The following is a 13,178-nucleotide window of genomic DNA, read 5'->3' as shown; positions in this document are numbered from 1 at the left end:
AGTACCAGTCAAACGTTTGGACACACCTGCTCATTCCAGGGTTTTTATTTATTTTTTACTATTTTCTACACTATAGAATAATTGTGAAAACATCAAATTATTAAATAACAGACATGGAATCATGTAGTAACCAAAAGAAGTGTTAAACTATTCAAAATATATTTGAGATATTTGAGATTCTTCAAAGTAGCCACCCTGTGCCTTGATGACAGCTTTGCACACACCTGGCATTCTCTCAACCAGCTTCATGAGGTACTCACCTGGAATGCATTTCAATTAACAGGTGTGCCTTGGAAAGAAATTCCACAAATTAACTTTTAACTTAATGCGTTTGAGCCAATCCGTTGTGTTGGAACAAGGTAGGGGTAAAGATAGCAGAAGATGGCACCTATTTGGTAAAATACCATATTATGGCAAGAAGTCCTTACGAAAAATTTCAAGAATTTTGAATGTTTCTTTAAGTGAAGTGACAAAAACCATTAAGCGCTATGATGAACCTGGCTCTCATGAGGAACACCACAGGAAAGGAAGACGAGAGAGAAGCCTCTGCTATAAGTTCATTAGAGTTAACTGCACCTCAGATTGCAGCCCAAATAAATGCTTCAGAGTTCAAGTAACAGACACATATTTTTATTTATTTTATTTTTATTTTACCGTTATTTTACCAGGTAAGTTGTCTGAGAACACGTTCTCATTTGCAGCAACGACCTGGGGAGTAGTTACAGGGGAGAGGAGGGGGATGAATGAGCCAATTGTAAACTGGGGATTATTAGGTGACCATGATGGTTTGAGGGCCAGATTGGGAATTTAGCCAGGACACCGGGGTTAACACCCCTACTCTTACGATAAGTGCCATGGGATCTTTAATGACCTCAGAGAGTCAGGACACCCGTTTCACGTCCCATCCGAAAGACGGCACCCTACACAGGGCAGTGTCCCCAATCACTGCCCTGGGGCATTGGGATATTTTTTAGACCAGAGGAAAGAGTGCCTCCTACTGGCCCTCCAACACCACTTCCAGCAGCATCTGATCTCCCATCCAGGGACTGACCAGGACCAACCCTGCTTAGCTTCAGAAGCAAGCCAGCAGTGGTATGCAGGGTGGTATGCTGCTGGCTGATATATCAACATCAACATAACTGTTCAGAGACAACAGGAATTCAGGCCTTCATGATCGAATTGCTGCAAAGAAACCACTACTAAAGGACACCAATAAGAATAAGAGACTTGCTTGGGCCAAGAAACACGAGGACATTAGACCGGTAGAAATCTGTCCTTTGGTCTGATGAGTCCAAATTTGAGATTTTTGGTTCCAACCATCGTGTCTTTGTGAGACGCAGAGTAGGTGAACGGATGATCTCAGCATGTGCAGTTCCCACAGTGAAGCATGGAGGAGGTGGTGTGATGGTGCTTTGCTGGTAACACTGTCTGTGATTTATTTAGAATTCAAGGCACACTTAACCAGCACAGCTACCACAGCATTCTGCAGTGACACGCCATCCCATCTGGTTTGGGCTTAGTAGGACTATCATTTGTTTTTCAACAGGACAATGACCCAACACACCTCCAGGCTGTGTAAGGGCTATTTTACCAAGAAGGAGAATGATGGAGTGCTGCATCAGATGACCTGGCCTCCACAATCACCCGACCTCAACCCAATTGTGTTGGTTTGGGATAAATTGGACCGCAGAGTGAAGGAAAAGCAGCCAACAAGTTCTCAGCATATGTGGGAACTCCTTCAAGACTGTTGGAAAAGCATTCCAGCTGAAGCTGGTTGAGAGAATGCCAAGAGTGTGCAAAGCTGTAATCAAGGCAAAAGGTGGCTATTTGAAGAATCTCAAAAATATTTTGATTTGTTTAACACTTTTTTGGTTACTACATGAATCAACACGTGTTATTTCATAGGTTTGATGTCTTCACTATTATTCTACAATGTAGAAAATAGTAAACATCTAGAAAAACCCTGGAATGAGTAGGTGTGTCCAAACTTTTGACTGCCAGTGTTTTTATCCTGACCATCCATTCCCTCCTCGATATAAACCACACAATCATACTTTCAAAATATTTTGTATCAATGTAAACACGTTTCCCTCCGATCTCTATGGCCAGAGAGGATATGTCCGTTGCTCACAGTGCTCAGTCCCGTGGAGCCGTGCCCGCTTCCCAGTGTGCCATCTGCCGTGTGTCAGGTGGGCATGGCGCTGGCAGAGTGGCCATGCGCCACAGGGGCCGTGAATCAGCAGAGGTACACTAGAGTAGATTAGCGCTCGCTAGACTGCGTCGGCCCAAAGCAGCTGTGGGACTAGGTGAGGTAGCTAAAGACTTGTAGTATCAACAGCTAGCTAACGGGTACAGTATTAGCATGACATTAGCCTCATGCGACAGCTGTAGCTAACACTGGAGCCATTAGCTAGCAGTGGATACGGTTACTAAATATGTCAGGAGTGTCAAAGTGACGTACATTTAAATGCAAAAATAATGGAAACACTTGAGTAAATGAGGGATATAAAGTATAGGGAAAGCCAGTGCTTCCACACAGGTGTGGTTCCGGAGTTAATTAAGGCATTAAAACATCCCATCATGCTTAGGGTCATGTAGAAAAATGTTCAGTTGCCCATTATTTAGGCTACCATAGAAGAAGAGATCTCAGTGACTTTGAAAGAGGGTTCTCAAAGAAGCATAGAGGGTTTAAAGGGTGTGTGTGTGTGTGTGTGTGTGTGTGTGTGTGTGTGTGTGTGTGTGTGTGTGTGTGTGTGTGTGTGTGTGTGTGTGTGTGTGTGTGTGTGTATTACTATCCTTATGGGTAATAGAAATCCCCAAAAGTCCCCACGAAGGGGACTTTGGTAAAACAAGAAATTCTTCCTCATGGAGACATGTTGCAGGTCCCCAACGAGGACAAATACTATTTTAGGCTTAGGGGTTAGGTTTACAATTGGGGTTAGGGAAAATAGGATATTTGAATGGAAATATATTTTAGGTCCCCACAATGATAGTAAAACATATTCTGTGTGTGTGTGTGTGTGTGTGTGTGTGTGTGTGTGTGTGTGTGTGTGTGTGTGTGTGTGTGTGTGTCAGTCACCCAATTTCAATCCAATTGAATACTTATGGAAGATTCTGGGTCTTTGCCTGAGACAGCGTTCACCACCACCAACAAAACAGCAAATGATGGAATTTCTCGTGGAAGAATGCCGTCTCATCCCTTCCATAGAGTTCCAGACACTCGTAGAATGTATGATCAAGGTGCATTGAAGCCGTTCTGTCTCGTGGTGGCCCAACACCCTATTAAAACACTTTATGTTGGTGTTTCCCTTATTTTGGCAATTACCAGTAGCTTATTATCTTAAATGTGGATAAGCTATAATCATGTGCCTAAGCTTTTCACTGGCAGATACCTAAATGATTATAGCCAACGCTGTTTGGCTAAGTAGGTCACATGCAATACTGGAACAAGTAGCAGGGATGTAGGTAATTTGACGAGTTGGTGGAGGAATTGAGGTGCTTTTGATCCGGTTCGGATGAACACGTTTGAGTGCGTTTGATCCAACAGCACTCGAAGTACCATAGAAACGTGTGAATTATAAATGAATGTACAGTACCATAGAGTCTTGCAGCAGGTCCTCCAGCTTGCCCAGCCTGCTGTCCTTGTCACAGGTGTACTGTCGCTTTATGGTGTCCTGGAGCTGACGCAGGTATGTCTCGCAGTCCCGTGCGTCACTCACAAACTGACAGGTGGCAATAAGGACACAAAACACAGAGATCAGAATAGGAGCTTATATATAATCCATCCACAGCTGCCCGACCCTATGAGATACCCAACATTTAATCTAGTATTAAAGCGCTTCTGAAGATAAAATAGCTTTAAACTCCCAATTAAGGGCAAGTCAAAACATAGATAGGTAGTAAATAGACAAACTAAACGTAGGCAAATAAAGTGCATTTCATTTCATCTTGATCTTTTATGACGCCGTCTACGTGAAAACCAACAAACAATTGACATCGTAAAGGACCAGATGGATATTACAGGTATAACGTAATAGTATCAGATATAATGTGTAAAAGGGACGTGGGCTAAGCTTTGCTCAAATCTCCGAACCTGGAAGTAGGCAGTATTGTCTTTGAGATGCTGCTCCACACACACACACAGCTGGCGTACCCACTGCCACTGGGTCTGCAGCGCTGCACTGTACGCCTGGGGAAATGGAACGGCACATGGGATGTGAGTGTTAGTCTAGTCCATGTTGCTTCCCGAATACGTATTTCTCAAGCTCCTTATTTGAATCACACTCAAGCTCCGTAACCCAAACATTAGGTACAAAATATACTAACAATCTTATTTTCAGGTGAACATCGAATGCAGCACTGTTTCTAACAACAAGTAACGTAGATGGAAAGCCAATATTTTGAAAGGCCAATGAACGGCCTTAATGGCTCTGTTGCTAGGCAACCTCACCTCCACTGTCTGTTTGGCCGGGTGGTTCTCCTGACAGAGCCGGTCGGCCGTTTCCTGCAGCGAGTGCATCACTTCCTGTTTCTCCTCCAGCTCTGACCTCATTTCCTGCGAGAAGATGACAGACCATTCAGAAGAGCACCCAGGGGAATATCTGTGTCAAACGTCCCAAAAAATGTTTATTCCCGTGTGTGTGTGTGTGTGTGTGGTGTATCTATCCCTGTCCACTCACGGCGTATAGATCTCTCTTGGCGTTGACGTTGGTATTGTTATGGCTCCAGTCGTAGGCCAGTTCCTCCTCTTCTCGCTCGTTGAGCCAGATCAGCTCCTCTGTACAGCGACACACAAACGCATGCAGGCTCTCCAGGCAGCGCATACGCCACGATGAGTTTTCCTGTGAAGACAGGATGGGAAGCAGTAATGTATCTAGGCATTAGCGCTATACATTTACGAGGAGTTTGAGGTTATTTCAGAGGCAAACGCGCTCTCTCTCACACACACACACACGTGAACTCCCTGCTGTGAAGAATCCAGGTATTTCTTCAGGGCTGATCAAGGGGCTATGTGGTAGAAGCAGGTGCTTCTGAAGGCCACACTCTGTCTTGCTTAACACTCGCTAGCTTCTCTGAGCCTTTAGCTAGCTCATTCACACCCTGATGGGATTAACTGAGAATGTGGGCAGACTGGGATACAATGGGGTGCACACACACACACACACACACACACTACATACCAGAGAAAGGCGCACACACAACCCCACGGGCACACATTCACAGAGGAAAACAGCCCTCCCACTTACCAGTAGTTTGCAGTACTGCTGCTCCAGCTTGGCGAGAGTGTCAGAATAATTGCTCCTGAAGTTACGAGAGACTTTCGTCTGAGGAGAAAGAGATCACAACGGCTTAACAAAACCGGTCTCTGTGTCTTCTTACTAGGTTTGGGAGTGTCATGCTGTTATGTACTGCATATTCACAGGTCTTTTCAGTGCATGTTCGTTTGTGCTTATGTATTAGCATGTTCAGTGGATCTTGAAGTGCCTAAGAATGTGTTTTAGAATGTATTAGTGTGCGCGTGTGTGTGTGTGTACCTCGTAGTTGCGGGCCTCCTTCAGGCTGTGCAGCAGCTCCTCCACGGCAGTGTGGATGTTCTGGTGGTCCTGGAGGTTCTGCTCTACAGAGGGCAGGTCCGCCCCCGACTCAGCACGCTCCAGCAAGTCCTGACGGACACACAATCAGTTCTACTCATGCATTCCTTTTCCCGTCCGTCAATCCCTCCCTCCACCTATCAATCCCCCTCTCCCTCCATCTACCGACACCCCTTCTTTCTTACCTGTGTCTCCTCCACCCATCCCAGGAGCTCATAGACGAACCGGAGACTCCCCTCGTCCTCCGAGGATGACATGGCCACCAGCTGAGAGCGGGACATGGGTCTCCTGAGCAGGGCTGCCCCCATCACCCCCACTGCCCCCAGTAGGGTCTGGGCCCCCGTGGACAGGGAGAGACCACTGTCGCTCCCCCGCGGGGCCGTCCGGTCTCCCCCCGTCACCGGGGAGAAGTGACCCTTCCTGTAGACGCTGGAGCACTGGAGCCGGAGAGAGACCAGCTCCTCGTGTAGACAGGACACTCTGTGCAGGAGGGGAACAAATGTGTTAAAATCCCCCCCAAAAGACACACAAAAAGGGACACCTTTTTCTTGTGACACACAAAATACACATAAACAGTCAACCTGCTCTTCAGAAGACAACCGGAGGTGAACTGGACCTCCACTGTTGCTCAACAAAACATCTTTCTCACTTTTACACCACCGATGCTCGTGGTTCATACAGTATAACCAAGCCTAACAATATATACACTACCGTTCAAAAGATTGGGGTCACATTTTGGGTCCATGAAAATGTAAAATTGGATCAGAAATACAGTGTAGCCATTGTTAATGTTGTAAAGTGACTATTGTAGCTGGAAACGGCTGATTTTGAATGGAATATCTACATAGGCGTACAGAGGCTCATTATCAGCAACCATCACTCCTGTGTTCCAATGGCACGTTGTGTTAGCTAATCCAAGTTTATCATTTTAAAAGGCTAATTGATCATTAGAAAACCATTTTGCAATTATGTTAGCACAGCTGAAAACTGTTGTTCTGATTAAAGAAGCAATAAAACTGGCCTTTAGACTAGTTGAGTATCTGTGGCATCAGCATTTGTGGGTTCAATTACAGGCTCAAAATGGCCAGAAACAAAGAACTAAAGATCTCGTACAACGCTGTGTACTACTCCCTTCACAGAACAGCGCAAACTGGCTCTAACCAGAATAGAAAGAGGAGTGGGAGGCCCCGGTGCACAACTGAGCAAGAGGACAAATACATTAGAGTGTCTAGTTTGAGAAACAGATGCCTCGCATGTCCTCAACTGGCAGCTTCATTAAATAGTACCTGCAAAACACCAGTCTCAACGTCAAGAGTGAAGAGCCGACTCCAGGATGCTGGCCTTCTAGGCAGAGTTCCTCTGTCCAGTGTCTGTGTTTTTTTGCCCATCTTAATCTTTTCTTTTCATTGGCCAGTCTGAGATATGGCTTTATCTTTGCAACTCTGCCTAGAAGGCCAGCATCCCAGAATCGCCTCTTCACTGTTGACGTTGAGACTGGTGTGCTTTTCTTTCAAAAACAAAAACATTTCTAAGTGACCCCAAACTTTTGAACGGAAGTGTATATATTTTTTTTCAAAGTTATGCCATTTAGCAGACACTTTTGTCCAAAGCGACTTACAGTCATGCGTACATACATTTCACGTACAGGTGGCCACAGCGGGAATCAAACCCACTATTCTAGCGTTGCAAGCACCATGCTCTATCAACAGAGCCTCATTTTCTGTCCGTACACACCCCCTCTCCCTCCACTGACCTGAAGGCGAGCTGCTCCACCTGGTAGTACTTCTGGTCTCGGAGGACGTGGAGGTCCACGTTGAGCCGTCTGATCAGAACCTCACAGTCCTGCAGGTACAAACCCAGCTCCCTCTCACAACGCACCGCCTCGCCACTCTCCACCTGGGACATGTCCTGACGGAGGAGCGAGAAGACATGGTGGGAAAAGAGAGGACGAAGAGGAGGGGAAAGGGAGAGCGAGGGACGGGGAAGAAATGAGTAAGACACAGTACACCACAGTGAAAAAGGCACATCGTGCCTATACAGTGGAAATACAAAAACCTCAGAGAAGCAAGTCTTCGTTGAAAGAGAGAGAGAGAAACAGGGATAGCATCACTCACGGCCTGCAGTGTGTTCTTGGCCAGGGTGAGCTTCTCCTCACAGTCCAGGGCCATGTTCTGGATCTTATTGGCCATCTGCAGCAATAACTCCAGTCTGGAGGGAGACGCACAGTGTCAGCACAGTGTCAACAAGCTTCGAAACACTCATTTTTTACGTCCGAAAGTGCATCCTATTTACTATACAGCGCACTACTTTTGACCAGGCCCTGGTAAAAAGTAGTGCACTATATAGGGAATAGGGTGCCATTTCGTATGCAGCCAGTGTCTATGGAATGTGTTGACTGTACAACCATAACAACCATAAAACATCTACCAGGTAATCAAGTTAGGCCTATTGAACTTTAAGACTAAATTGCTGAAATATCAAGACAAGGACGACATTTCCACAATACAACGGAGACCAGACACGTGCAAATTAAAATCAGTGTGAAAATGCCTGATGATACTGAGATGTACTGCGTTTTGTGCAGAGCCCGGTGCTCTAGCACCATGAAAATGTCGCCCTAAGTGATGTCTGTAATAAAGTGTCGGGGTTCAGGTTAGTGTGCTCCACAGCGAGCCACAGGGCCTCGTCTTTCCATAACTACTGGTATAAACAGACTCTAGCTCTAAAATAAGTAAATCAGGGTTAAAGATTCTGCAGATTGGGGGAAAGGCGCCACTGGCCGCCCCCCCACCACCATTGTTATCGTTTTTGTTGCCGAGCTGAGGAGTGTCGTGCAGCACATTTAAACGCTCAACATATTATGCTCTTTTATTGCGTGTGCAATGACGTCAGAGGAGAAGAAAGTGTTTGTTGTTTGCAGTAACTTATTTGTTGTTCTAAAACTGCAGGCTTGGCTGTTTCACCATTAAGGATTCCAGCTTTAAGGTTCTGGTTAGTTATAGTGTTAAGTATGTCTGAGCTGCCGACCTCTCCACAGCGGGCCGCAGGGCCTTCTCTCTCTCCAGCATCTCCAGGATCAGCTTGCCCCACTCCTCCTCCAGGTCGTTGGGGTGCATGCCCAGGGGCAGCTTGATGCGCCCAAACTCCATCCATACCTGAGGAACACAAACATGCACATCATTTTAACTTCTATAACGCATACGGTGCATTCAGAAAGTATTCAGACCCCTTAATTTTTCCCACATTATGTTACAGCCTTTTTTCTAAAATGGATTCAATAGTTTTTCCCCCCTCAATCTACACACAATGCCTCATAATGATGAAGCAAAAACAGGTTTTTCTAAACTTTTGCAAATTTATGAAAAAAACTGAAATATCACATTTACATAAGTATTCCGACCATTTACTCAGTACTTTGTTGAAGCACCTTTGGTAGTGATTATAGCCTTCATTCTTCATGGCTATGACGCTACAACCTTGGCACACCTGTATTTGGGGAGTTTCTCTCATTCTTCTCTGCAGATCCTCTCAAGCCCTGTCAGGTTGGATGGGGAGCATCGCTGCACAGCTATTTTCAGGTCTCTCCAGAGATGTTCGATTAGGTTCAAGTCCGGGCTCTGGCTGGGCCACTCAAGGACATACATAGACTTGTCCCAAAGCCACTCCTGGGTTGTCTTGGCTGTGTTGTTGTCCTGTTGGAAGGTGAACCTTTGCTCCCGTCTGAGGTCCTGAGCGCTCTGGAGCAGGCTTTCATCAAGGATCTCTATACTCCGTTCATCTTTCCCTCAATCCTGACTAGTCTCCCAGTTCCTGCTGCTGAAAACATCCCCACAACATGATGCTGCCACCACCATGATTCATCGTAGGGATGGTGCCAGGTTTCCTCCAGATGTGACGCTTGGCATTCAGGCTAAAATAATTCAATCTTGGTTTCATCAGACCAGAGAATCTTGTTTCTCATGGTCTGAGAGTCTTTAGGTGCCTTTTGGCAAACTCCAAGCATGGCTGTCATGTGCCTTTTACTGAGGCTTCCATCTGGCCACTCTACCATAAAAGGCCTGATTGGTGGAGTGCTGCAGAGATGGTTCTCCTTCTGGAAGGTTCTCCAATCTCCACAGAGGAACTCTGTCAGAGTGACCATCAGGTTCTTGGTCACCTCACCTTCCTGACCAAGGCCATTCTCCCCAGATTGCTCAGTTTGGTCGGGCGGACAGCTCTAGGAAGAGTCTTGGTGGTTCAAAACTTCTTCCATTTAAGAATGATGGAGGCCTCTGTGTTCCTGGGGACCTTCAATGCTGCAGACATTTGTTGTTACCCTTCCCCAGATCTGTGCCTCGACACAATCCTGTCTCTGAGCTCTAAGGACAATTCCTTCGACAGCATGGTTTGTTGTTTGCTCTGACATGTACTGTCAACTGTGGGACCTTATATAGACAGGTGTGTGCCTTTCCAAATCATGTCCAATCAATTGAATTGACCACAGGTGGACTCCAATCAAGTTGTAGAAACATCTCAAGGATGATCAATGGAAACAGGATGCACCTGAGCTCAATTTCGAGTCTCATTGCAAAGGGTCTGAATACTTATGTAAATAAGCTATATTTTTTAAATACATGCAGAAATGTCTATTTATGGATTTAATACATTTTATAATAAGGCTGTAACGTAAAACAAAACGTGGAAATAGGACACAAATCTCTTCGAGGTCTTGAAGTATAAATGTTTGGGATGCTTGGGGTTGTGAGTCATCATGAGTCATTGATCAGGAGTGTCAGGAGGGCAGTGGTGACACTGGGAAAGTAGAACCGAGGGGAAATGAAAGAGGATTTGATAGGAGGAATTATAGTTTGTTGTCTCAAGGCAGTGGCATGGGGTTGAAATGGCCTGGTGCAGAGAACAGGGTGTTCGATCTCACTCACACACACACACAATCACACACACACACACACACACACACAATCACACACACACACACACACACACACACACACACACACACACACACACACACACACACACACACACACACACACACACACACACACACACACACACACACACACACACACACACACACACACACACACACACACACACACACACACACACACACACACACACACACACACACACACAGTGTGGCCCGCTCGTGGTGGCAGAAACCAGGTCACCTCTTCAAATCCTTTTCTTTCTCGCTCTCCATCTCTCTGTCAATCTCTCCATGTTTCTCTCTCTTTTGTCGGTCATTGAGTTTATGACTTTCAGTTTCCTACAAGACTAATGCCAGCCAAACATGCCATAATATGATATGTTGTTGAAATGAGGCTGTGTCCTCAAGGGTGATAATAATATCTGCCTGGGTATGTAGTTCAGTCTCTCGGATGGTAAATCGGTGTTTACCATCAATGTAGGTTTGAGCTGACATTTTACAGCGCTTGTCGTTATTGAGTCTCAATAGGTTTTAGAAAACATAAGTCTCTCTCTTCCTTCCTCCCTCCATCGCCTACCTCCAGCAGTTTGTAGAGGTGTTCAACGCCACTCTTCTCCAGCTCCTTGGCAGGGATCACCGTCTCTTTGAAATGGACGTACTCATTGTAAAGTGCCTGTGGGACAGTGACAGGGTGTTGACAAAAGCCTAGATGTCAATAATAGACTGTCTTTATGAATGACCCGTATTCATAAAGCATCTCAGAGTAGTAATGCTGATCTAGGAACACCCCCCCCCCCCCCCGTCTATATAATCATATTAATTATTATCTAAATCGCTGATCCTAGATCAGCACTCCTACTCGGAGATGCTTTATACACATTTATTTTTCTTCTTTACCCACATCCTCTCCCTCATCCCCTTATTGCCTCTCTCTCTTTCTACCCTTCCATTCTGGCTATTTTATTCTCTCCATCGCCCGGACTCCCTTTCTTGACCATTTCCCTCCCTCCCTCTTCACCTTGAGCTCCACAGGGTTAAGTGGGAAGTTCTTGTTGGCCATGAGTGCCGTGTGCTGCCGGCTCCACTGGAGCAGCGTGGAGAAACGAGACTGGTACTCTGCCCAGCGGTGATCCACCTCCTGATAGAGAGAGAGAGAAAGAGGGAAGGAGGAAAGGGAGAGGAGAAGAGAAAGATAGCGAAAGAGACAGAGAGGGAGTATCGGACTGGTTCATTGACAGTCAGCTATCAATATACTTCGATGGCAGACTGCGATCAATGGAGTCCATTATTGGCTCCAGAGCTTTGGCAACATGATGTCCCTTGAGCAGTCATGCCAATAAGAGTACAGCCATGCATTCGTTCACACAGACTGACCAACTGTACACTGATACAAGCTGAAGTGAACGTGAGAGGAGAAGAACATACGTGTGCGGCGATGCCCTCTCCTCCCTCTGGGATCTTGGGGAAGGCATCGTAGATGGAGGAGACGTACGTGATGACCGACTTCTCATCTGGAGACGGAACGTCCACATCTAGAGAGAGAGAGAGAGAGCGGTAGGAGGAGACGGGGCGATGAAAGGGGGAGAGGAAAGGTCAACACGTTATAAACGGTAGAGAGAGGCAGACCAACAGAACACAGAGGAACACAGACAGTATCATGATGTACACTACTCTCACGAAACCAGACCTTTAAACCCCGTAGAACGGCCGGAGGCTAGAAGTACACAGACAGATGGACAGAAACACAGACGGACAGTGACACAGACAGACAGAGACGCAGACAAAGACAGGCAGGCAGACGGTTACCTTCAGCGTCCAGTAGTCTGGTCACCCCTAGCGACTCGGCGATCTCAAAGGCCTGCTCCAGGTTGTCAAGGTTACTCTGCTGCGCCACCACCTCCATGTCAATCAGGTCTGGCCTGGAGACCATCAGAGAGGGAGACATGGGGGTCAGAACTGAACGTGTGTGTGTGTGTGTGTCTGCATGCATCTCAGTGGGTGATTGTGTGTGTGTACCTGAATCGGTGGAGCAGGGCATTGAACATGCGCCCGTCTCGCCAGGAGGAGGAGAAGTTGGTACAGCGGAGGCCAGGCCAGCCCTCGGAGGCCTGCTGGCTCCATAACAACAGCTTCTCCTTCGCCGTCAGGTCCCCTGACTCACCGCTCACGTAGATCTCTGAGATCTGGAACACAGAGAGGATATGGTTCGTACAGGAAACACTCACTATGAACACACACACACACTCCCCACTCATAAACGTCAGATCAGGAGAGACCAGAGGAGAGGTGAGGGTTAATGAATATGGGACATACATATTGGGATGCCTTTGCATGGATCCATCCATAAGTATTGGTAGAAGGTTCCAAATATCTACTATTTGATGGTCAAAGGATGCCTGCTCTTACTGTGTAATCATGGTAAGGAAAAAACGTGTTATATGAAAGCCACAACAGCTGGCAGGGATGTACACCCTTTCCCTTTAGGGGCAGACACTCATTGCAGACTACATCATCCTCTCATATTCATGACATTGTCCTACTCCCCGACTGTAACCCACGGTGGGCATTCATTACACTGTTTCAAACATATCTTTAGTGTCATGACAAACTAATGAACAATCGCTGTACCCATAGTTCATACAGGCCCACGCACACAC

At 46.3% G+C, this 13,178-nt stretch overlaps 1 protein-coding gene across 21 annotated transcripts in view; it reads right to left on the bottom strand.

The window, feature by feature from the left end:
- Positions 1 to 13,178, bottom strand: part of LOC129831305 (microtubule-actin cross-linking factor 1-like) — a 258,379-nt gene that overhangs the window by 109,777 nt on the left and 135,424 nt on the right. For all 21 annotated transcript variants that reach the window (XM_055894583.1, XM_055894588.1, XM_055894594.1 and 18 more), the window contains 15 exons: positions 12,538 to 12,704; positions 12,328 to 12,440; positions 11,947 to 12,053; positions 11,540 to 11,659; positions 11,099 to 11,194; positions 8,619 to 8,746; positions 7,706 to 7,799; positions 7,345 to 7,499; positions 5,777 to 6,071; positions 5,535 to 5,663; positions 5,247 to 5,324; positions 4,680 to 4,841; positions 4,451 to 4,555; positions 4,094 to 4,189; positions 3,597 to 3,722 (listed from right to left, as the gene is read on the bottom strand). In XM_055894583.1, the coding sequence (XP_055750558.1) occupies positions 3,597 to 3,722; positions 4,094 to 4,189; positions 4,451 to 4,555; positions 4,680 to 4,841; positions 5,247 to 5,324; positions 5,535 to 5,663; positions 5,777 to 6,071; positions 7,345 to 7,499; positions 7,706 to 7,799; positions 8,619 to 8,746; positions 11,099 to 11,194; positions 11,540 to 11,659; positions 11,947 to 12,053; positions 12,328 to 12,440; positions 12,538 to 12,704 (1,971 nt within the window). The remainder of the gene's footprint in view (positions 1 to 3,596; positions 3,723 to 4,093; positions 4,190 to 4,450; positions 4,556 to 4,679; positions 4,842 to 5,246; positions 5,325 to 5,534; positions 5,664 to 5,776; positions 6,072 to 7,344; positions 7,500 to 7,705; positions 7,800 to 8,618; positions 8,747 to 11,098; positions 11,195 to 11,539; positions 11,660 to 11,946; positions 12,054 to 12,327; positions 12,441 to 12,537; positions 12,705 to 13,178) is intronic.

The sequence above is a fragment of the Salvelinus fontinalis genome, chromosome 32 (assembly GCF_029448725.1).
Source record: "Salvelinus fontinalis isolate EN_2023a chromosome 32, ASM2944872v1, whole genome shotgun sequence".
NCBI classification, from domain to species: Eukaryota; Metazoa; Chordata; class Actinopteri; order Salmoniformes; family Salmonidae; genus Salvelinus; species Salvelinus fontinalis.
Note: the sequence above shows the minus strand (reverse complement) of the source record. Positions and strands in the feature narration are given on the sequence as shown.